The 22828-nt window shown below is 35.7% G+C and overlaps 1 protein-coding gene across 7 annotated transcripts in view; it reads left to right on the top strand.

The window, feature by feature from the left end:
• Positions 1-22828, top strand: part of TAOK3 (TAO kinase 3) — a 178217-nt gene that overhangs the window by 114413 nt on the left and 40976 nt on the right. For 6 of the 7 annotated variants that reach the window (XM_082416789.1, XM_082416787.1, XM_082416786.1 and 3 more), the window contains 5 exons: positions 240-353; positions 1555-1646; positions 12721-12814; positions 13855-13936; positions 20260-20427. In XM_082416789.1, the coding sequence (XP_082272915.1) occupies positions 240-353; positions 1555-1646; positions 12721-12814; positions 13855-13936; positions 20260-20427 (550 nt within the window). Of the gene's footprint in view, positions 1-239; positions 354-1554; positions 1647-12720; positions 12815-13854; positions 13937-18587; positions 19149-20259; positions 20428-22828 lie in introns of those variants that run through there. The other variant, XM_082416792.1, reaches the window with a different exon arrangement.

The following is a 22828-nucleotide window of genomic DNA, read 5'->3' as shown; positions in this document are numbered from 1 at the left end:
TCATTGCATTCCCTCGCTCTAAAGAAAGCTCTACCTTTTAGTAATTACTGTGACCTACCAGTAAGTACACCGAGGAATCTGGGCCCCCTTACAACATGCAGTAATTACTAAATCCCCTTCTGGCTATCTGAGCAAGGTTTTTTTTTAATAAACTTTTTGTCTTATTAATTGCATGCTCTGACCTATTCCATAATCAAAACTGAAAAGTAATTTTCTAACCCTCTTATTTTTTCCTATAGGGATATTAAAGCAGGAAATATTCTTCTAACAGAGCCAGGTCAGGTGAAACTAGCTGATTTTGGATCTGCCTCAATGGCTTCTCCTGCCAACTCCTTCGTGGGCACACCTTACTGGTATGTGGAATTAGAAAACATGGCATAGTTTTAAAATATGTGTATATAAACAAGATGGACTCATAGCACTGGTTTTGTTTGGTTCTTTTTTTTTTTTTTTGACAGTGTCTAACCATGTGTCTCAAATGAGATTTCATTAGGAAGGATAGAAAACTCACTAGCAAAAAAGAAACACTCAGACTTAGTATAAAATTTCCAGTGACTTTAAATTGTTCAAATAAGGTTGATGTCACTGTGTGTAAACTGAGTAGGATTATCAACTCACTGACCAAGCTCAGGTTTTAGACTTCATTTGAAGTTTCTTTTGAACTTTTCTCTTCAGGCAGAGTCTCTAGGCGAGAACAAGGTAGTTTCTTTAACCTTCTGTAGCCAATGAGCATAAATTTTACCTTTCAGTGAAAGAAATCCAGATTCTTGTTTCTGTTGAATTCTCTGACACTTTACCTCACTTGTCATTCTGACTTAAAGTTTCACCCCATTCTATTCAAGACTCCTTTCCTTCCTTTCATAGATACATTGGAATTTCATTGTATCTTGGAGAATGACTTATACCCCTGGAAAATTACTTGCCTACTAAAAAAAATCAGCTACTATTTGAATATTTTTCCACTATCATCAAATAGCATCTATTAAGCAACTACTTACGTACACTAATAGAGAACAAAGCATATTAAACTATATGGCCCTTACCCTCCTAATGAAAATCCATTATGGACAAACAAAATAATATCCATTATTATAGCCAGTTTATTTGTTTTTTAACTTGTAACATCTTTGAATATCTGATTATATTGCTTTATGTAATTGCATAAAGTATTCTTCATGTTGTTTAAAGTAGTTTATTTAAGTGTTTCATACATATTAATCCTTTACCAATCTCTCTGAGGTAGCTAATAAAATTCTCTCCATATTATGGATGAGGAAACTGATATACAGAAAGGTTAAGTAACATAGCCAAGATCAAAGGATAGTAAATGATGGAACCATGATCTGTTGAAAGTAATGTATTGTTTCATGTAAATCACTGAGTGTATTGTTTATATTTTGAATAGTGTTTTTTCAAATTATTTGTGTAAGAAAATTATAACTTTATCAGATAAAACTTAGACTATGCCCCAAAACAGCTATTTTATTGAATCACTTTATCAGGTGAATTTTGTTTTTAATTTGCAACTTGAGTTTTGTACGTTATGTTTGGCAGGATGGCTCCAGAGGTGATCTTAGCTATGGATGAAGGACAGTATGATGGGAAAGTTGATATTTGGTCACTTGGGATCACTTGTATTGAAATGGGTGAGTAAATAGTTGTTTTCATTGTACTTTTGAGAATCACTCCATATTATGATTGTTAATTCATTTATCCAGTGATTATTTAATGAGTTACTGCTATATATGTGCTAGGCAATGTGAATTTGCGATATTTTTTCTATGCTTTGGTATAACATCATAAGATTGCTTTTCTCTGCTATATTAAGTTAAGAAAAAGAGTTTGAGCAGATATAGCAGCTAACAAATATAAGAATATACAATAGTTAGAATTAATATTTGAAAAATATCCATTCTCCATACCATGAGTGATGATATATGTCCTTCATAGTAATATTCATTACTTAATTTACATTCCTATTTGTATAAGGGAAATCTGGAGAAGTAATAGCAGGCTTATCAAAGATTGGACTCTAAAAAGTAATAGCAAAAGTAATAGTAGGCTTATTAAAGATTGGACTCTAAAAACTGACCTGGGACTTCCCTGGTGGCTCAGTGGTTAAGAATCCACCTGCCAATTCAGGGGACATGGGTTCGAGCCCTGGTCTGGGAAGATCCCACATGCCGCGGAGCAACTAAGCCCATGCGCCACAACTACTGAGCCTGCGGCCTCAGAGCCCGCGAGCCACAACTACTGAAGCCTGTGCTCCGCAACAAAGAGGAGCCACCGCCATGAGAAGCCCGCGCACCGCAACGAAGAGTAGCCCTGCTCGCGGCAACTAGAGAAAGCCCGTGCAGCAACGAAGACCCAACAGAGCCAAAAATAAAATGAATAAAAACTGACCTATATAGAGAGCAACCCCAGAGAAAACTTCATATTAGGGGATACCCCCAGGTTTAAAGTTGTCTTCCAAATATTGTTGCAGTTATCTAAAATTGTCTAACATACCACAGAATCTCAATCCTCTGGTTGCATATTTTGAACTTTAATATAACTTAAAGTTACCGTTATCCAGTGGTATACTGGTAAATTTAACCAGTGACCCCCCTGGGGGGCGAGGGGGAGCATTTTGTAGCATTTGCCAAATTCTGTGGTGTAAGTATCCCCACCATAGCCAATTTCAAGTTATCAGTTTGAATCACTAAATGTGGAGTTGGAGAAAGGTATGCACAGCTAACCTTTCAAAGCCGGTGTGAGCTGGCTCCAGCACAACAGTGCCTTTATTTAGATTTTTTATTTAAAATTTACATAAATATGTCTAGTTTTTTAAAAATCCATTTAAAAAATTCCTTTGTCTAGCTTTTAAATTTGTTTAATTTCTTCTATATTGTTTAATATAGGGTTTTTTTGTTTAATTTCTTCTATATTGTTATCCAAATTTGTCCTAAGGATTTCTAAGTTCAATTTGATTCTCAGCGTATAGTTTTCTCTTTCCCTAAAATGTTTGGCCTACAGAGATGACTTGGGATATGTTTGTATTGCATTTCCAGTTGCTTCATTGACCTCTTCCAACAAAGAAACATATGATAAAGATACACAGTTTGTTTTTTTTTTTTTTAATACTAAAGAGATGTTAGTGAAGAAAAAAAAAAACAAGGAGGAAACAGAATATTTACTTAATTTTTTAAAATAAGTAACATTCATGTGTTTTGTAAATCAAAAAATATAAAAAGCTAGGCAGTGAAAGGACTTCTTCTACCCCTGGCCCTATTCGTACAGTTCCTTCCCCACCCCTGTGAACACACACAGGGAACCTCTGTTATTAATTTCTTGTATATCCTTCCAGAGTTTCTTTACAAATATGTATATTTTTATATATATTATATATATGTATGTATGTATTTATTTATTTAGTGTGTGTGTGTGTGTGTATTTATAATATATAACCTTCCATATCCGCGGGTTCCATATCCATGGATTCAACCAACTGCACATCGAAAATATTTGGGAAAAAAAAATTCTGGAAAGTTCCACAAAGCAAAACTTGCATTTGCCATTCTTTGGGCAGCTATTTACATTGTATTTACAACTATTTACATGGCATTTACATTGTATCAGGTATTATAAGTAATCTAGAGGTGATTATATGGGAGGATATGATTAGGTTATATGCAAAAACTATGGCATTTTATATAAGGAACTTAAGCATCCACAAATTTTATATTCTGGGGCAGTCCTGGAACCAGTCCCCCACAGTTACTGAGGGACGACTCTAGAAATATGTATATATGCTTACTATATTCCCTTTTACCCCTAAATTAACATATACAATTGGTTCTATACTTTGATTTTTCACTTAATACCATCTTGGAGCACTGTTTTATATTAGTAACTTAGACACTTTTTCATTTTTTACTGGCATTATGTTATTCCATTATATGGATATACCATAGTTTATTTGACTGGTCCTCTATTAATGGATATTGAGGTGGTAGATTTCTTTTTTAGTTTCTGATATTGTGTTATTCTCTGTTTCATACAGAAAAAAATCATCTTATTAATACTGATTTCGGGGGGCACTCAGCAGAAATAGTCACATACTTTAAAAAGGATTCATGACAAACTTCCAGAAATATTTTGTAGAATTTGACAAGGTAGCCCTAAAATTCATAGGGCCAAAACCAGTCAAGACAATTCTGAAGAAACAGAATTTGGACAGAAGAATCACTATACCACAATTCAAACCATAATAATTAAATCAATATGGTCAATAGAACAGACTAGAATACCTAGAAACAGACTCGTCTATAAGTCGGATTTTGGTATAAGACAAAAAAGACATTAAAGATCAGTGGTGAAAGGATGGCCTCTTTGATTAATAATATGAGACAATGTGTTAATTATATGATAAAAGCCAAAATTAAATTTCTAGCAAATGCCATACACAAAAATAAATTCCAGATTTTAGGTAAATACTCAAAAGTAAAATTTTAAAACTTTTGGGAAAAGATCCTTTATGCCTCAATTTCCTTACCTATAATATAGAGATAACAATCCCATGAAGTAGGTGCTATTATAATGAAGATTAAAGAATTAATAAATATAAAGTACTTAAAACCTGGCCTGGCATGTAATAAGCACCATGTAAGTATAATTAATATTATATTATTCTAGGAGTATACCTTTATGGGTATAGGGAAGAATTTTTCTAAACAATATTTAAAAAATAATGACAAATATGATAACTTTTAGTACTTTAAAATATAAAGCTATATAAAACGCAAAAATTAAAAGGTAGGCATAGACTGATAGAAGGTAGTTGAAACATATCTACCCAACAGAGTATTGGCCCAGAATCTATAAAAAACTCTCACAATTTCTTTACCAAAAAGAAAAAGATAAACAGCCAGTAGAAAAATGGGCATGAATATGACCAAGCAGTTAACATTGAAAAGAAAACCTAAATGGACAACAAAGATGAGAAGATACTCTGCCTCATTAGTAATCAGGGAAATGCAAGTTAAAACTATTTCACATCAGACTGGTAAAATTTTTTTAAAGTCGAAGGTTAATGAATTTGGAGAAGCTGCTAAAGAAACAGGAACTCTCATACACTATTGATAAGAATGTAAATTGGTATAAACATTTTGGAGGGCAAGTTGGCAACATCCGGTAATAGGAATGTAAATTGGTATAACCACTTTGGAGGGCAAGTTGGCAACATCTGGTAAGGATGATGAGGAGGAGTGTCAGTGACTCAACATTTCACTTGTAAGTATACACTTTAGAAATTTTATGCACGTACACTGGAAAATATGTGAGGCTGCAACCTTGTTTGTAGAAGCAAGAAATGGTGGAAACAACCAAATTCTTATGATGAACTGGATCTACATGTATCATCATGGGTAAATCTCAAATCATAACATTGAATAGTTAATGAACAAAGTCGCTGGAGTTAGGTACAGTACGACGCCAATTATGAAAGCTTTATAAACAATTTTATATATTATTTATGAGCATATATATACTAATAAAATATCACATAGATGTAAGAGATACCATCTCAGGATAGTAAACTCTGGAGGGCAGAAGAGGAATAGTTATATCTTACTTTTTTTTAGAAGAAAATATCTGAAACAAATATGACAAAATAATGTTAAATCTAAGCAGTAGGTGTCTGTTATAATACTATGCAAATTTTTTATGTATTTCAAATATCAAATAATTTAACTTTTTTAAAATTAGGAATAAATGTACATTCCTTTGGTTTGAAAAACAAAAAAACAAAAAACTATTCTCTGTGTAGCATGGAGTTAGCAATTATACACCCTGGATTTGAATCTTGGCTTTACCAGCACTTAGCTGGCAGGACAGTCATGTGTGGCTGCACATAACACCAGCAGGCATTCTCATAGTCTAGGCTGTGAATGACACCTTCTGGGGTTGTGTAAAGTGTTGATTCTGACGATGAGACCTTGGACAATATTCTAAACTTCCCTAAGCCTCAGTTTTCTCATCTAAATGAAAAAAACAATACATATATCATAGGTATTGTCGCACTTCAATGAGATAACATATGTAAAGTGTTTAACATAGTGCTTGGCATATATCAATGCTCAAAACAGCTGATTGCATTCATATGTAGGATTATTCCTATTTTTGTCATTTATATTCTAAAGTGAACCAAAATTTTACTTGTAACACTGCAACTATAATAGCAACTCCTCAGTTACAACACTTTAAAGGGATGTCCCCCGAGTTGAACCTTACAACTAATTAGTGCCCACCCATTGTTTCAGCAAGTTTTTTTCTTACCAAAATCTTTCTAAAATATAACATGGATTCTGCCCTTTCCAACCTAATTAAATAGAGCAAACAACACACACCCTTTTATGATGATTCAGGATTGTCATCACATCGGTTTCTGTACTATGTAGATGTAGTAATGACTGGAGTTTCAAACAGCAGTCGACATTGGCAAAATAGGTGCAGATCCCAGGAGGTACCTTAGTATTTCCTCTCTTGAGACAGGAGAGGAAATGTGCTTAATTTCTGATTTTATCATTTTATAAAAAGGAATTGAAATATATATAACAACATGCTCTCTATATCAGCCTAACTTTGATTGCCTTTTATAAAATGATTTACTGAATCAAAGAACAGAGTAGCCTTCTCCCAAATTGTCTTATCCTCCACGACAGCTAGTCCTTCAAATTGATAGATGATAGTATTAAATTATGCCTAAGAGCACAGACTCTATAGTCAGATAAACTTGAGTTCTAATTCCAGCTCTGCCATTTTTTAGTTGTATGACTTTGGTCAAGTTATTTTAACTGTCTATGAAATTTGCATAATAAGATCCCCTACCTTATGGGGATTGTCTGGATTAAATGAAAATGTGGACTTAAAGTGCTTATTATTATATCTGGTGTTTAGTATGTGTTCAGTAAATGTTAGGCATCATCAGCACAATCCTAGTATATATCATATCTCATCAAATTTTTAATTTACATTTTAACATCTCTTTAAACTGGGAGGTATTTTACGGGCAACAGCATTTTATGATTATAATTGGCAGCATTTTGTTCTAAGTTATACATAAAATAGTGGTACACCTTAAATTGCGATGCATCTTGTTGTCAATGACATCTTAGATTCAGAGAAGGATGGTAGTACATGCTCAGTTAATATTCATAAAATAAAATTGTTACCAAGGACATTTAAATTCTCAGCAATTATTCAAACTTTATTATACTGGTAGTGTAATAAACCATACAAGTACCTCTTTGACAGCTTTACTATACATCTCTATTTCCTTGGCATTAATCTTGTTAATGGACACATAAAAGAAGGGTATTTTTTTTTTAACCTGAAAGATGATTAAACTGCTGCATATATAAACCTAAGCAATGATTTTTCTAAGTTTTCTGTATGTTTCAGGTTTAATGAAATTCCAGGTACAGATAGTATACTTTAAATTTTACTTTTAATGTTGAAATTACAGTGAAAGTTGTGGATAGTGCCTGAATAATGTGTTGTCCCCTTTCCTTATGATACCTCTTCTATAACAGTGTATATATATTTTTTAAACATCTTTATTGGAGTATAATTGCTTTACAATGTTGTGTTAGTTTCTGCTATATAACAAAGGGAATCAGCTATACATATATATACGTATATCCCCATATCCCCTCCCTCTTGCGTCTCCCTCCCACCCTCCCTATCCCACCCCTCTAGGTGGTCACAAAGCACCGAGCTGATCTCTCTGTGCTATGCGGCTGCTTCCCACTAGCTATCTGTTTTACATTTGGTAGTGTATATATGTCAATGCCACTCTCTCACTTCATCCCAGTTTACCCTTCCCCCTCCCCATGTCCTCAAGTCCATTCTCTACGTCTGCATCTCTATTCCTGTCCTGCCCCTAGGTTCTTCAGAACCATTTTTTTTTTTTAGAGTCCATATATATGTTATAACAGTGTATATTTTTTAAAAGCCCCTAATCTGTACATTGAATCGCTGAGGTGTCATCAGAAAGCAGGAAGATGATAATGCTGCTGGCACTGTCTCTCTCTTTCCTGGATCAAATTCCAAGGTCCCTAAGTGGTTAAACCTGCTTTACAAATTATCTTTTGATAAATTGATCTTCCACTGAAAAACCTAGTTAAATTCATGCATCCTTGGAAGCTTCTTGGACATTGAAATTGTCCAGTCACCAGATATTTTATTTTATTTTTGTTTTTTTAAAATAAATTTATTTTATTTATTTATTATTATTATTTTTTTGGCTGTGTTGGGTCTTCGTTTCTGTGCGAGGGCTTTCTCTAGTTGCGGTGAGCGGGGGCCCCTCTTCATCGCAGTGCGCGGGCCTCTCACTGTCGCGGTCTCTCTTGTTGCGGAGCACAGCCTCCAGATGCACAGGCTCAGTAATTGTGGCTCACGGGCCCAGTTGCTTCGCGGCATGTGGGATCTTCCCAGACCAGGGCTCGAACCCGTGTCCCCTGCATTGGCAGGCAGATTCTCAACCACTGCGCCACCAGGGAAGCCCCAGATATTTTATTTTTTGAGATTATTTCAAGAGAAGTTAATCTGACACTCTTCTGTTTAAGCTATAGACCCTTAGTTCACCAGCACAGACCACGGTAGAAGCTGGCAAATGGTTCATCAGCATTGACAGGGAATTGACTGTGTTCAGAGATGCATTCTCCAAGGGATAAAAAGAAAAAAACATAAAAAACATAAATGTTGTTACATAGTTTCTCTGCCTGGAATTTTCTTCTTCCACATTATTATTGCCACTCACTGTTTGTGTTAATAAATGAATGTTGTGATGGCTGTTGAGGGGACAGGGTTATATTTAGTCTTATAAAGCTTCTTCTTCCTTTTTTTTTTCATGTTGAAATACCAGTACTATCTATTATAAAATGCACAGAATAATTGAAGAGGCACTGAGGTCTAGTGAAAAGACAAGTCTTGGAGTCTTACAGGACTGGGTTGAAATCCCAATTTAGCCACTTACTGTGTGGCTTGGTTTCATTATTTAGACTAGCTTACCCCAGTTCCTTCTGTTGGGAAATTGAAGTAATAATGCTTATCTTGCCAAGCTGTTGTGAGAATTATGAATAACATACCATATGTAACATACCTAAAGTGAATGCCTGACATGTAATAGGAACTCAATAAGTGGTAGCAATTATTATTATCATTAATTATTATGGTTGTCAACCATATTTGTTCATAAGAAATCTGCCTTTTCATGAAGTATTTATCCAAAGATGGAGTACTCTCTGATCTTCTTTATTAAAATAAAGCTCAGTCTAGGTGCTCTAATTTAGCATGAGCTTCGCCAAGCAGAGCAGTGTCCAAAGGCTTCTCTGAACCTTGATCTCATAAAACATACATGGAGCATTCAGAAAAACTTGATTATTATCTTTAAATTAAGTAAATCACTGGTTTTTTTCTTTTAATTTAGTTAATTCAGCTTTGTTACGCTTTCACCGTTTTCCTTTCTTTGGAGGTAAAATGGCTTACACATCACAAGGTAGCTTCAAAGCACTTCCGGTTCCTGTTCTGTTGCTTATCTAGAAGCTTCTATGCAGACTATTATATTCTACAGTAAAGGCTGACAAGCTTTCAGCTAAGGACCAGATAATAAGTGCTTTAGTCCTTTTAAGTAGTATAATCTCTGTCATGACTACTCAGCCCTGCTGTTGTAGCATGAAAGCAGCCATAGACAACACATTAATGAATGGACATGGCTGTGTTCCAATAAAACTTTACAAAAACAGGCTGCTAGGTGAATTTGGCCCACAGGCCATAGTTTCCCAACCGTTGCTCCATAGTATGCTGACTTAGCAATGAACCCTGTCACTATGGCTCAGAAGATTTATGGCTCAGAAGATTTAGTACATCTAGCAAAGGACTTGAACATAGGTGAGGCCATCTGAAACTGGTATTTAGCGAGTGCTTCTCAGACCATAGAGCTGTGTACTATGTTTGGAATGCCTTTTTTCATGATTCTCTACTAGAGCTGTTCCACCCATAGTGTGGCTGGCTGTCTTCCTGTCTTGTTCACAACAGAGTATCTGCCACTCACAGACCTCACATTCCTGCTCCAAATCCGCTACTACCTTTCTTATTACTGTTGAATTGGGTTTTGTTGTTGTTTTTGTTCCTTCATCCTCCCCTTTCTAAATTTCTATTTTCTTCTTTCTTTAGCTCCCCTTCCCTGCTGTTTCTCCTGTGCAATTTCGTGTTCTTCTAAGCAGCTCGAATTGTATACCTTTTGCCAATGAGTGGGAGGGTTCCTATCCTTCTAATAGTGATTGAAGCCATCACATAGTATCTTGATGTAAGCCTTGCCAAGACTTAGTCACTCCTCAGTCATTTTTGTGATTTCTTGCTGCACAAAGAGTCTTTGTTTGTTGACAGATTTTCTTCTTTGCCTTAATTTGCCTTACCTTCATTTACTTATCTAATAAGTATTTTGGGGCCACCCAAAATATATACCAGGTGCTGTGCTCAGCAGTGGGAATGCAAAGATGAGCATAATAGACATTGTTCCTCATGAAGTTTAGCAAACAGAACATACATTAAGTAAAGAATTACGTATATAATTAGTTATGGTTGTGATAGGTGGTAGAAAGTTAAAATATAATTTGCAATGACAGAATCTAATGGGACACCTAGTCTTGAGAGGTCAGAGAAGGCTTCCCTGAGGAAATGATTGTACGCGTATAATAAGCCTTGAATAAATATTTATTAAATTAATGCAGAAATGCAACTATATTTAAGGTGAAACCTGAAGGATTGGGAAGAATTAACCAGGTAAAGTTCAGGGAACAAAAGTGAGAGGGGAGTCCAGACAGAGAAGGCAACATGTGTGAAAGGCTCTGAACTTGGTTCTTTCAGTGAAGCAACAGATGCATGAGAAGAGGGGGGAAACATTGATTCTCAGAATGAAGTGCTGGAGGTAGCCAGGGTCATGTTAGGAAAGACCAGGAGACTATGTTTAAGGATCTAGACTTTGTCCTAAAAATCATGGGAATCCATTGATGGTAACATGATGAGTTCCTACTTCCACATGGTTCCAATATTTGAAGTTGTCAGAAGGCCATGCTCTAGAAACTTTCTAGAATCTACCTCCTGATAAATAAAATAAACCTAAGCCTTTTTTTTTTTTCATCTTCTACATTTGAAACAGCTATAAAATCCCCTTGTCCACACTGCAGCTTTCAAATTTCCACTTGTTAACAGTTCATGTCCCTATAACAGTGGTATCCATTTGGTGAGTGTAAAGTATCCTGTTGAGAAGTTAATAAAAAATATTTGTGGAATCAGAGACTGTCACATTTCAAAAGTATCAGAGATCATTTAGTCAAGACTATAAGGGGCCCCTCCAGAGTATCACTGATAAATAAGTATAGTGGCCTTCTGCTGGAACTCTGCTAATAGCTTAAAGTTCACTGCTCTCAACATTATTCATTGTGGGTTTTGGGGGGGTTTTTGGCTTTGCTTTGCTTTAGCACTCTGGCTTTTCATAAGTTCTTCCTTCTATGAGTAAAAATGTCTTCCCTGTTACTTTTGTTCCCTGCCCTTAGTTCTTGTTATGTTTCTTAGAATTGCATAGAATAAGCTGAATTCACCTTTTTAAAAGTGGTTAAGAGGAGAATCTTTACTTAAAAACCAAGGTGCTCTGATGAAACCTGAGATCAGATTATGAATTTTAAAGTGATACTATATAAAGAATCCATTAGGATAAACACAGTAGAATGAGATAGTGATTTATCTTCTGTGACATAATAACTAATAAATAGCATAAAATTAACTGTACTCAGAACTAGAACCTTGTTTCTTTCCTTTGGTCAACAAATGGAGCACCTAATATTTGAATAATATCTTATTACATATGCCAGAGAATAAATAAAAGAATAAGAGTATTAGGGTTATAAGATCTTGCTCTTAGAACTTATGATTTCTTTTGAGAGAAAAGATTTGTATGTTTATATAAATGCAATAGGAGAGTGCATGCCAAGTGAGCAGTCTACTAAAAGACAGCAATAGAAATTCCAAACATGAGATCATGGTGGGCTGGGATGGAGCAAATCTTCTACTAAGAAGTATCTGATTCACTGAGTTTCTCCTTAGAAGAGGGTGGACAAAACCTTGCTTACATTGACCCTCCTTTTCCTACCTCCTTTTTACCCTCTACCCTGACTTGTACCAGTTCATTGGCCTGGGTGTGCCTTCAAGTGGTGTTTACTGAATTGAATTACTTTGTCTCCCATACTGTGTTAGTGATGTTTAAGATGTTCCATTCCATAATTATCCCCTTTTTTCATTCTACTTCTCTGCTTTCTGAATTTTTTTCAATGAATACATATTTTTAATTTTAACTAAAACACACACACACGAAGATGTTCATACCTATTGTTGGAAAACAAAGTCCAGCCTTTTGAAGATACATGTGAAAGATAAGAAAAATTTTTTTTACTCTCTTGAAGTGGGTTCTGTTAGGAGCTTTTCCAGTGTACTTTAAGATGACAAGCAGCTTCTTCTGAATGGCTATCCTGAGCGACCTTAGAGATTAAAATAAGTGGATTATGTGGCATGAGGATAATAACGAGCTATTGATTTAGTGGCAAAGCTTTGCTCATAGTTCCTTATTTCTCCATCTGCCTGATGCCTTTCAAGAACTGCTTTATCGTGTTTCTTTTCTTTCAGCGGAACGGAAGCCCCCTCTTTTCAACATGAATGCAATGAGTGCCTTATATCACATTGCCCAGAACGACTCCCCCACATTACAGTCTAAGGAATGGTAAGACTGAGCTGTTGCTTTAAATTTCTAAGAGAAGGCACCATATGTATTTGGCACTTTCATTAAATTACACTTTAAATATCTGACCTAGAAAGCATTTCATTCCTTCATTGTATGTTGTGATAACTGACACTGATGCTTTATAAGCCTGAACTTTCTATACACACACACACACACACACACACACACACACACAAACACTATATTTCTGCCCTCACTATGGCTTCTACTGTGTTCTTAATGTGTGTAGGAATTGAAATTCTACCAGGTACATGCCCTGCTACCTTCCTAACCAGTCTGGTCTCTTAAGTCATGATGGTTTTGTATCGATCACCTCGGTCTTATCACTTCCCAGCAAGGATAAAGTACCCTCTCTGATGTCATTATTTTTCTAGTTGTCATTTTTTTTCTTTACTATACGTATAAATGTGTTGAGACAGAACATATACTATCTATTCAGAAGATATATTGTTCCTTGCTGAAAATTATGACATTTTGCTAACTATTGGGGTCACAGAGTTATAGAAAAAGGGCATTGTCAAAGAAGAGTAGACAAAATGGAATTTTCAAGAGAGAAAGTGTTTTCATCCAGAAAGCATATTCCTAGGTTCTCTGTCCCTTATGCTTCAAGTTTTACTAGCTGGTTATAGGTTGTGGGTGATGGAAGAGTTACCAATTGGTCATGAAGAATATAGGCTTGAGACTTATGAGTGTTGTTATCTTTGGAGAGAAAAATGTATATAAAACCGTTGTATATAAATATAGTATTTTTCATTTTATGATATAACGATTTGACCTTGCTTATATAATAAGGTATGTATATATGTTAACTAACTTGAAACTGTCCACATGCATTATCCAAAAGAATTAATTTTAGATACCTTAAACTTGAAAATGGTTCAGTTCTCCTGACATTCCAAAGTATTTTAATAAAAATCTCCTAAAATATAAAAATTTCCCTTGGATGAAAATTATTTAAAGTGATCAGTATGTTCTACAGACCCTGATTTTATTTTCTTTCAATGTATTTGCACACACAGGACAGACTCCTTTAGGAGATTTGTTGATTACTGCTTGCAGAAAATGCCTCAGGAAAGGCCAACATCAGTGGAACTATTACGGGTAATTTTTCAAGTTTATATTTGAGGAGGGGGATTTAAAGTCATGTTGTAGTGGAATATAGTAAATCATTCCCGTGGCAGCTCATCATGACAAACTGGATTAGAACATACTGCCTTGTCATTTATCCAGAGATAGTAGCTAGGCATAGAAGTAGCAAGATATGTGCTATATGTTCCCCGCAGAAAGTTTTTCCCCCATCTTTTCCCCTTTTCTTTTTTCTCCCCCTTCTTTTTGCCTTGTGACAAAGAATATTTCTCCTTGCTCTGGTCATCATTGTGATGTTCCTGTGACTGATATCTGCATGAACTTTAATGCAATGTTTTCAGGACAGAGACTGCCAGTGGTTCAGATACCAACTCTGGGATTTCAGTTAGGTTGTTGTCAAATCATCAGGCAATGAAGATATGTGATAAACATATAAAACAGACATTTGCATAGCATTGCATCACACATGTTAACTGCATTCATCTGATTTAAACGTAGCATTTTTGAGCATCTCTTTTCATGTAACATTTTATTATAGGCTTTATATACATAGGCAATGTGTTCCATTAATATCAGTGAAGTATGTGGGAGCCTTTTACAATATAAGTATCTTTTATTGGCCACAGAATAGTTCAGGTTACTTTAATCTTTTCTGCGTATGTGTTTTTCAGCACTTTTTTGTTTGTTTCTTTGTTTGTTTTAAGAAAAACTCAGGATTGTATTGCCTAAATTTGTGAAGGTTAAAAATGTCAGCTGCCTTTATAATTGCACCTGGGCTAAGTCACAGATTCTTGGTTTACATTTTCTTTTTCTCAGAACTCTTATTCTGTTATTTTCTGGCTTTGAGTGTTCCTGAAGAAGTAGGTCTGAAGCTGACTAGTTTTTCTACCCAGAAGTAAGTTTTTTCTTCTTGTGAGTAACAGGCCACAACAATATGGTGACAGAAGCAACAAGGCAATGGACTCTACCTTATTCTCTTTTGGTGTAGAGCCATCACATATTCTAGACATGGACTACAGACAACAGAACACCAGAAACACAGATAATATGTTTATTACTTTGAAGGAGACAAAGATTTAAAAAAAAGGACACAAACAGCACTGCCATAAAGAGAAAAAAATTATAAATTTGGGCTATAAATTAAGGAGAAAAAAAAAACCTCAAAGAAGAGATACTACAAGCATTCAAAGATGATATTTTAGGGCAACAGACAACAAAAGGATATAAAAAACAAATGGGCAGAGGGAAAGAAAGAAACGAAAGAGAAAAATTTAAATATAGATTAAGGGACTTCCCTGGTGGTCCAGTGGTTAAGACTTTGCGTTCCCAATGCAGGGTGTCCAGGTTTGATCCCTGGTCAGGGAACTAGATCTTGCATGCCGCAACTAAGAGCCTGCATGCCACAACTAAAAGATCCTGCACACGGCAATGAAGATCCCACATGAGATCCCGCATGCCACAACAAAGACCCAGCGCTGCCAAATAAGTATATTTTTTAAATAAATAAATATAGATTAAAATCATACCATAAGCAACAAACTAATATAATAAACCAACCCATTTAGGGTGTTTCCAATGGTAGATAGTCTTAGGGAAATAAAATTAAATGCAAAAGAAAATTTTCAAAAGATGATTATAGAGAACATGACACATGTGGAAGACAGTGGAGATATATATTCCAACCTATTATTCCTAAAGAAGAAAGCAAAACACATGGAACAGAAGATATTTAAAGATATACCTGAAGAAAACTTCTTTGGAAATAAATGTTTGGATCTTTATTTGATTTGATTTACTCTTTATTTGATGGGCCAAATCAAATGAGCCTACCATTTAGTCAACAATGTTTACTGATTGTCTACTGTGTGCCAAGCACTGTTCTAAGCACTGAAAATCATACAGTGATACAAAGAAAAAGATAGTTCCTGCCCTCCTGGAACTTATATTCTAATGAAGGAGTAAGAAAACAAACAAATGATTTGATATAATGTCAGAAAAATAAGGCAAGGACCAGGATAAAGAGTAGAACTTTACAAAGTTCTAAGGAAAAGAAAATGTAAACCAAGGATTTGTGACCCAGCTAAGGTGCTCTTCAGTTTATAAAGGCAGCTGACATTTTCAAGCCTTTTCTTCTCTTAAAAGCTTCTTCTTAATTACTCAGTAACAAAATCCAGCCAATCTATTGATGAAACAAAGAGCAAGAGAGAAAGAGAAAGGGATGGAGGGAAGAAGGAAGAAAGAGTGAATTAGGAACTGGGGAAACTTGTAAAAGGACTGGTGGTGAACATTAAATTTAAGTTTGCTCTCTGATATTTATTTATTTATTTATTACTTATTTACTATTTATTTAGCATCGTAAAGAGACTACATTCTTCATTTTGGATAGACAGTACACATTTTAGAAGATAAAAAAAATAGTGGAAGGGAGAGAATGAAAAGTAAATCTTCCCCTTCCAGGCCCTTCTCTAGAGTTAGCAACCGGTGTCACTAATTTTGTACATGTCCTTCTGGAGATATTCTATGTATATGGAAGTAAATATTCTTTTTTATTTTTGCACCAGTGGTAGCAAACTATAAACGCTGGATTTTTTTTAACTTTATAGTGTGTTTTGGGTATTGTTCCATATTACTACATGAAGAACTATCTCATCCTCTCTAATGGCTCCATTATATACTCAAATGGACTGTAGTTTTTATAACCAACTCATTTATGGTGTTTGCAGTCTTTTGCTATGACAAACTGTGCTGGAATGAATATCCTTACGCATGTGTCATTTTGTACCTGTATATACAGATATCCAAAGAATAAGTTCTTAGAAGTGGAATTGCTAATCAAAGGGAATGTGGATTTTAAATTTAAATAAATATTGCCAATTTTCCACCAAAGAGGATGCCCCAATTTATGGTCCATTAACAAAGTATGAGTACCAAAACTTCTTGAGCTTCTAGTCAGATCAGTGAAAAACTTTTCTCACTGTCATTTTAGTTTGTATTTCTCATTGTGAATTAGACTGAGTATCTTTCATATGTTGACAAGCCATTTCTATTTCCTTTTCTATGAACTCTCTACGATCTTTGCCCATTTGTCTGTTGGGTTGTTGGGTTTTTTCCCTTATTAATTTGTAGTAGATCTTGCAAATATTTTCTTCTTATTTCTCTTTTGATATTCTTTATTCTGGGCTTTTTTGGAGAGGTCATGCAGATGTTTGTTATAAGGAATTCAACTTTTTTTTTTTCTCCAGTTGTCTATCTTGCTGTTCCCAAATACTTTTAAATAATCCATCTTTTCCTCACATTTTCTTCCTGATGTTAAAATGTAACCTTCACATAGGATTAATTTAAATAGAGAACTACAGTAAAATCATTGCTGTGGTCAAAAAGCAGAATGTAAAACTTATAAACATTGACAGTGTAAAAATTGAAAATGTAAAAATAATAACTAGAAAAAAGTAGGGGTAGGAAAGAAATGTAAATGTACTAATTTTCCTGCTTTTCAGGGTAGATGGTCAATAAATTCTTAAATTGAAAGTCTTTTTTAAGTAACTCTTATGTCTTAAAGCTTTTCACAATCTTTTTTTTTTTTTCTTCTTCCCTTAACTTTAGAGGACCCTTTAGGAACTGGTAACTCTTGGTGAAGAAATTATAACTAATGTTAAGCAATTATTTTACTTCAGACGTTTCTAATTCTATTAAACTCAAATACACCTTAATTTAATAGATTATTCTTTAAATTACCATGTGTAATAAGTTTCTCATGTAAAATTATTTCTGGGTATCCATCATTTTGAGAGAGTGAGAGAGAGAGAGGGAGGGAGAGTGTCTAAAATGTTATTTCATGACTTAATATTTATTTCTGGGTGGTGGAATTTTGAGTGATTGACTTTCTTTTATGCATTTCTCTATTACTTAAATGTTCAAAGTAAACATATTTCCAAGAACAAAGAAAGCATTCTTTGAAAATGATCTGAGAACCTTTTAACTGTATGGGTTTAGAGAACAGTGAGGAGATGGGATTGCAGGCAGAGAGGACGAGAGCAAAGACATGCAGGTGTGAAATGCACAGCACGAGGCAAGAATGATTTAGACGTACAATGCATTGGGTGGGAAGGAGGAGTAGGACTAGATTGGAACCTAGAAATTCAAGCAGGAACCCCCTGTAAAGGGTCAAACTTTACGATGGAGGCAGTGAGATGTTTTTAAGACGTTGAGTATATCAGTTTTAAAATACTTAAACAAGTAAGGGTTTAATTACCTCCCGAAATAAGAAGTCCAGGACATTGGGAAAGCAGTCCAGTGATGTAAGCAGCTCAACTTCTCCTCCTCTCTCCCTACTTTACCATCCTTAGTATGTGGCCTTCGTCTTCTTGGTCACAAAATGGCTCCCCATCTCCAGGACTCAGTTTTATTCCTGGCGAGAGAAAGGAGGCAGGGCAAAGAGCAAAACAAACGCCTTCTTTTCTTGTGTCTTGCTTTTTATTCTGGAAAACAAAGCCTTCCTCTGGGGCTTCTGCCTATATCTCATTGACCAGAACTATTGGTCACGCTATTAACTGCAAAGAAGGGTGGAGTCCAACTCTTTTACTTTCTACTGCTTACAAGAAAGGAAGGTGAGGAAAAGAGGTTGGAATGGAGGATAAATGGGCCATAGTGTCTGTCACAACAAATGATATGGTCAAGTAAGTGGTAGAACACCAGAAAACAAACCCCCAGATAAAGAAACCTGGGTTGCAGCTCTAGCTCTTCCACTGTTTAGCTGTGTAAATCACTTAACCTCTCTGGGCCTAAATTTCCTCACCTTAGAAATAAAAGAATTTCTAAGAGCTATTTCTGCTCTGAAATTCAGTATCCTAGGTTATAGCTTGAAGTTTACTAAAAACTGATTTGCTCTTATCTAATTGCAAGCACTGGAGTAGCAAAATAATTTACTTTCTCCCTTTCGTCTCCTCTTGAAATATGCAGGCTACACTTCCTTCTGGGAATGGTGTTTCATTTTCAGAAAGGACTCTTTGCAGAGGAAGAGATATTTTATAAAAACGGGAGCAAAAGCCACAATTCCCCGGACAGCAAAGTCAGGGTGAAGAACCACAAGACATACAGATTTTTTTCTCAGAGTGGTCCTGCTCCTCTCCTATATCTGTTTAACTTATAAAGAAATTAAATCTATTCCATCATCTAAGGCTACCACATTACATCTCATTTTCCCAATATCTTCAAATTATAATTTCACGTAAGTGAATTTTCCACATAACTGAAACTTTTCCTTTAAAAAACAAAATTCCCTCCTCCTACTTTTGATCATTTTCTGTGGTAATCTTGTCAAAATACATGATGTGCTTCTCTGCCTTCTTGAAGAAAGCGTAATGAATATACTTTCACTTCTTGATGGCTCAGAAACAATAGCATTTCATGAAGTCTTGTAGTATAAAAGGACTGTATGAAGAACATTTGCCCCTTTGCAAACTAGCCCACAAACCTTGGTTCATTCTTATTTGGTTGGTTGGTTGGTGTGTTAATCATGGAATTTCCCTCTCTCTACTGTCAGGCAGTCAGAGAACTTTCAAAGGACTCTTCTTTCGGCAACAAGTAACCCTCTAACAGTTCTCAGTCCTTTATTCTCCCACTTCTGTTCCCTCTTTCTAAACTGCTGTAGACTGAGAAACCAGGAAACCAGAATATGTCTTAAAGATCGTTGATAATATTGAAAGTGAAGCCCGTTTATACCAAGAAAAACTTAAGGACTTTGGGGCGGATATTTTTACTTCTCGGAGACCCTTTTCCCTTATTTCTGGTTATACAGCTCTGTAAAGAGAAGATAAAGTTGCCAGAATTCTGACTTCTGGATATATGGAATAGCTGCCATATTTTCAAGCATACACTATATATGACCACAGAAATAGAAAACAAAATATACACAAGTCTGTTTTTAAAAGGGTAGCATAGGGTGGGGAAGAGGATTGAGGCAGTTTATAACAAGAATATTCTATACTCTGCATTCTTTTGCTTATTATGTAGTTTCAGATTTGAAAGTCACAAGCTCTCAGCTACTATTTCAAGTTCTAGTAATTGTTACTACTTGTATGGTAAAGGAAACCTCAAGAATTCTCAAGTAAATTCTAGGACAAGTCCACAAAATGGGGCTTGAGGAAGAAGAGAAAAGCATAGTTACCGCTCTATGAGATTTATAAAGATGACAGGCTACATGAAATGAAAATCATATCTTGTTATTTCTTCAAAATCCACAGAGCTGTTTTATGTCTATTTACTTTTATATCTAAATCTAGCACCTAAAAATATGTCTCCTCATCATCAGTTTCTGTTTTTTCTCCTCCCTCAATTAGCATGACTTTGTTCGACGAGACCGGCCACTACGTGTCCTAATTGACCTCATACAGAGGACAAAAGATGCTGTTCGTGAGCTAGATAACTTACAGTACCGGAAAATGAAAAAAATCCTTTTCCAAGAGACACGAAATGGACCCTTGAATGAGTCACAGGAAGATGAAGAAGTAGGTTGAGTTTATTTTAGCAGGCACTTATAGAATGCCTACTATGTGAAAATGTTCTGGACCGGCGCGCTATGAAAAACACTTTGGGGAATAACAGTGTAATTGATGTTCTCTGCCTTAAGAGACATGCAGAGTTGCAGAAGAGACATTCATAAAATAACTCTTATATAAGGCAAAATATGAAAAATGCTGTAGAGGGAGAGCACACGGCAGGGGTGCATAGTGGGGAGAGAAAAAGTCATCAGCTGGTGGGGATTAGTGAAGAGGTGGGCCGTTTTTGACAGGCAGGCCTAGGGCATTTTAGACTCAGGGAAGTGCGGTGCTCTAGGAAGATTATCCTGGCATCAGAGTGTAAGATGGATTTGAATAGGTAACATTCTGGATAATAATCCATGCAAGAGGCAGTAAGGGTAGCGTCTATGGGAATCAGGGGAAAAGGAACACTTAAGAAACACTGCAGAGGTAGATTTCATAATACAGTGCTTCTCACTGACATTGACAGATGAGGAGGAATTTACGGTGACTCTGAGCATTTGAGCCTAGGTGACTAGAGTATCTCAATACCAAGAACAGAGAAAAAGAACCGAGGAGAAAGAGTAGGTTAAGCATGATTTCAGTTTGATGCCTACTGAGTCTTAAGTTCCTGGCATCATATGCTACTGACACAGTGTACAGATGGAGTTTTTAAAGAAAGATGACTTTCTGGTTTCTCATTCAAATAACTTAAGAAGGTTTGGTCGAAGGGAAGGGTAATGACAATTGGGACACCTGAACGGAGATGTCTAGCATTTGGTTGGGAAATACAGATCCAGAACATAGGAAAGAGGTCTGGGTAAAGGATAGTTGGATGGGGGTCAAGGAATTAAAATGATGATGAATCAAGGAGCTGAATGTAGAATGAGGCGAGGGTCCATGCCACATAAGAAGAGGGAGACCTGGTTGATAAAGGCATCACAGATGTTACGAGCGTACACAGCTTCAAGGAGGGAGCAGCCAATACCATCAGATGCCACAGAGCAGTCAAGTTAAATAAGGACCAGAAACAGTGTTAACTGGGTTTTACAAGTAGGGCCTTCTTGATGACCTTAGTAAAAGCAGTTTTACAGGAATAGTTAGGATAAATAGTAGATTACCGTGGGTTGTAGAATAAATGGGAAGTGAGAAGGCAGAGGTAGTGAAAGTTGGTTATTTTAAGATTCGTAAATTTGGCCAAGGAGGAAAAGTGACAGAGGGCAGTAGGTAGAAAGGTACATACATATAGGGCAGCCCTCTTCATATTTATATGCAGAAGGAAAGGAGCCAGGACAGAGGCATTGGAGATAGAGGAAAGAGATGCAGTTAAAGAAGTAGGATCTCAGGAAGTGCATAACAGTAAGAGCATTAGTGCAGGGATTAGCCTTGAACAAAGGACTCTTCTTCCTCTAAAAATAGATTAAAAAATAGGAAAAGAATGAAGAATGAATTTTAGTTTAGCTTTTTAATATAAAAGAAAATAAAATTATTTTATCAATAATTATAAAAATGAGATTAAGAAAGCTGAATTGGAATATCAAGTCTCTTGATTGCATATATACAAATGAGCCCTTTTAATTGGGAAAATAAATCTATTAAAAATATAATGTATTATCTGTCATTTTAAATTACCCAAATGACGTTTGTCAGTGATTCCTTACATTACCATGGCTAAGTAACAGTTCATTAAAGTTATGTATGTACAGCATGGTTCTTTGAAAGTAGGGTTCTTTTGGAGCTAAGTTTCTTTAATTATATTATTTAATCTTGTATCGAAAGGTATCCCACTGTGATGGATAAATTATGTGTTCTGATTATTTTATCACTTCTCAAATAGTAGTCTTTGGACGAGTAGTGATGAATACCAGTATTACTTGACAGATATATTTAATAAGGTTACAGAGGTAAGCATGATAGAATTGCCTGAGGGAGGCAGAATTTAATTACCTGTCCAGGACAGTAGAATTAATATCCCTGCTTAGATATGAAGTTACTCAGTAATGACTTGCAAAGGACCATATTGTTTGTCAAATCTCTGAAAGCTCTCTTCACTCGCTTTGAGTTTCAAGTGACGACTGCCGTGTTTGTAGATATCCTAGAGGTCCCCTGTTCAGTAGCCTGTGGTCTTTCCCTAGCACCCTGATGTTCCTGAAGGTCTCTCAGAAACCTGGCCTGGTTCTGATTACCGAATAGCAATACAATAATATGATAGTCGCATATGACAGAGGAAAGCCCTGGCATAGCAGCATTTGGAGCCTCATGACCCATGTCCAAAATAGCCCCCGCGGAAGGCATAGAAGAGAATTGGAGGTGTCAGAAAATGGTAGGGGAGTAGTGGAGCCACTACATTAAAAGTTTATCCTTGCAGATTTGGCAGAAAAGCAACTTG

This window comes from Balaenoptera physalus (genome assembly GCF_965194825.1).
Source record: "Balaenoptera physalus genome assembly, chromosome: 12".
NCBI lineage: Eukaryota > Metazoa > Chordata > Mammalia > Artiodactyla > Balaenopteridae > Balaenoptera > Balaenoptera physalus.
Note: the sequence above shows the minus strand (reverse complement) of the source record. Positions and strands in the feature narration are given on the sequence as shown.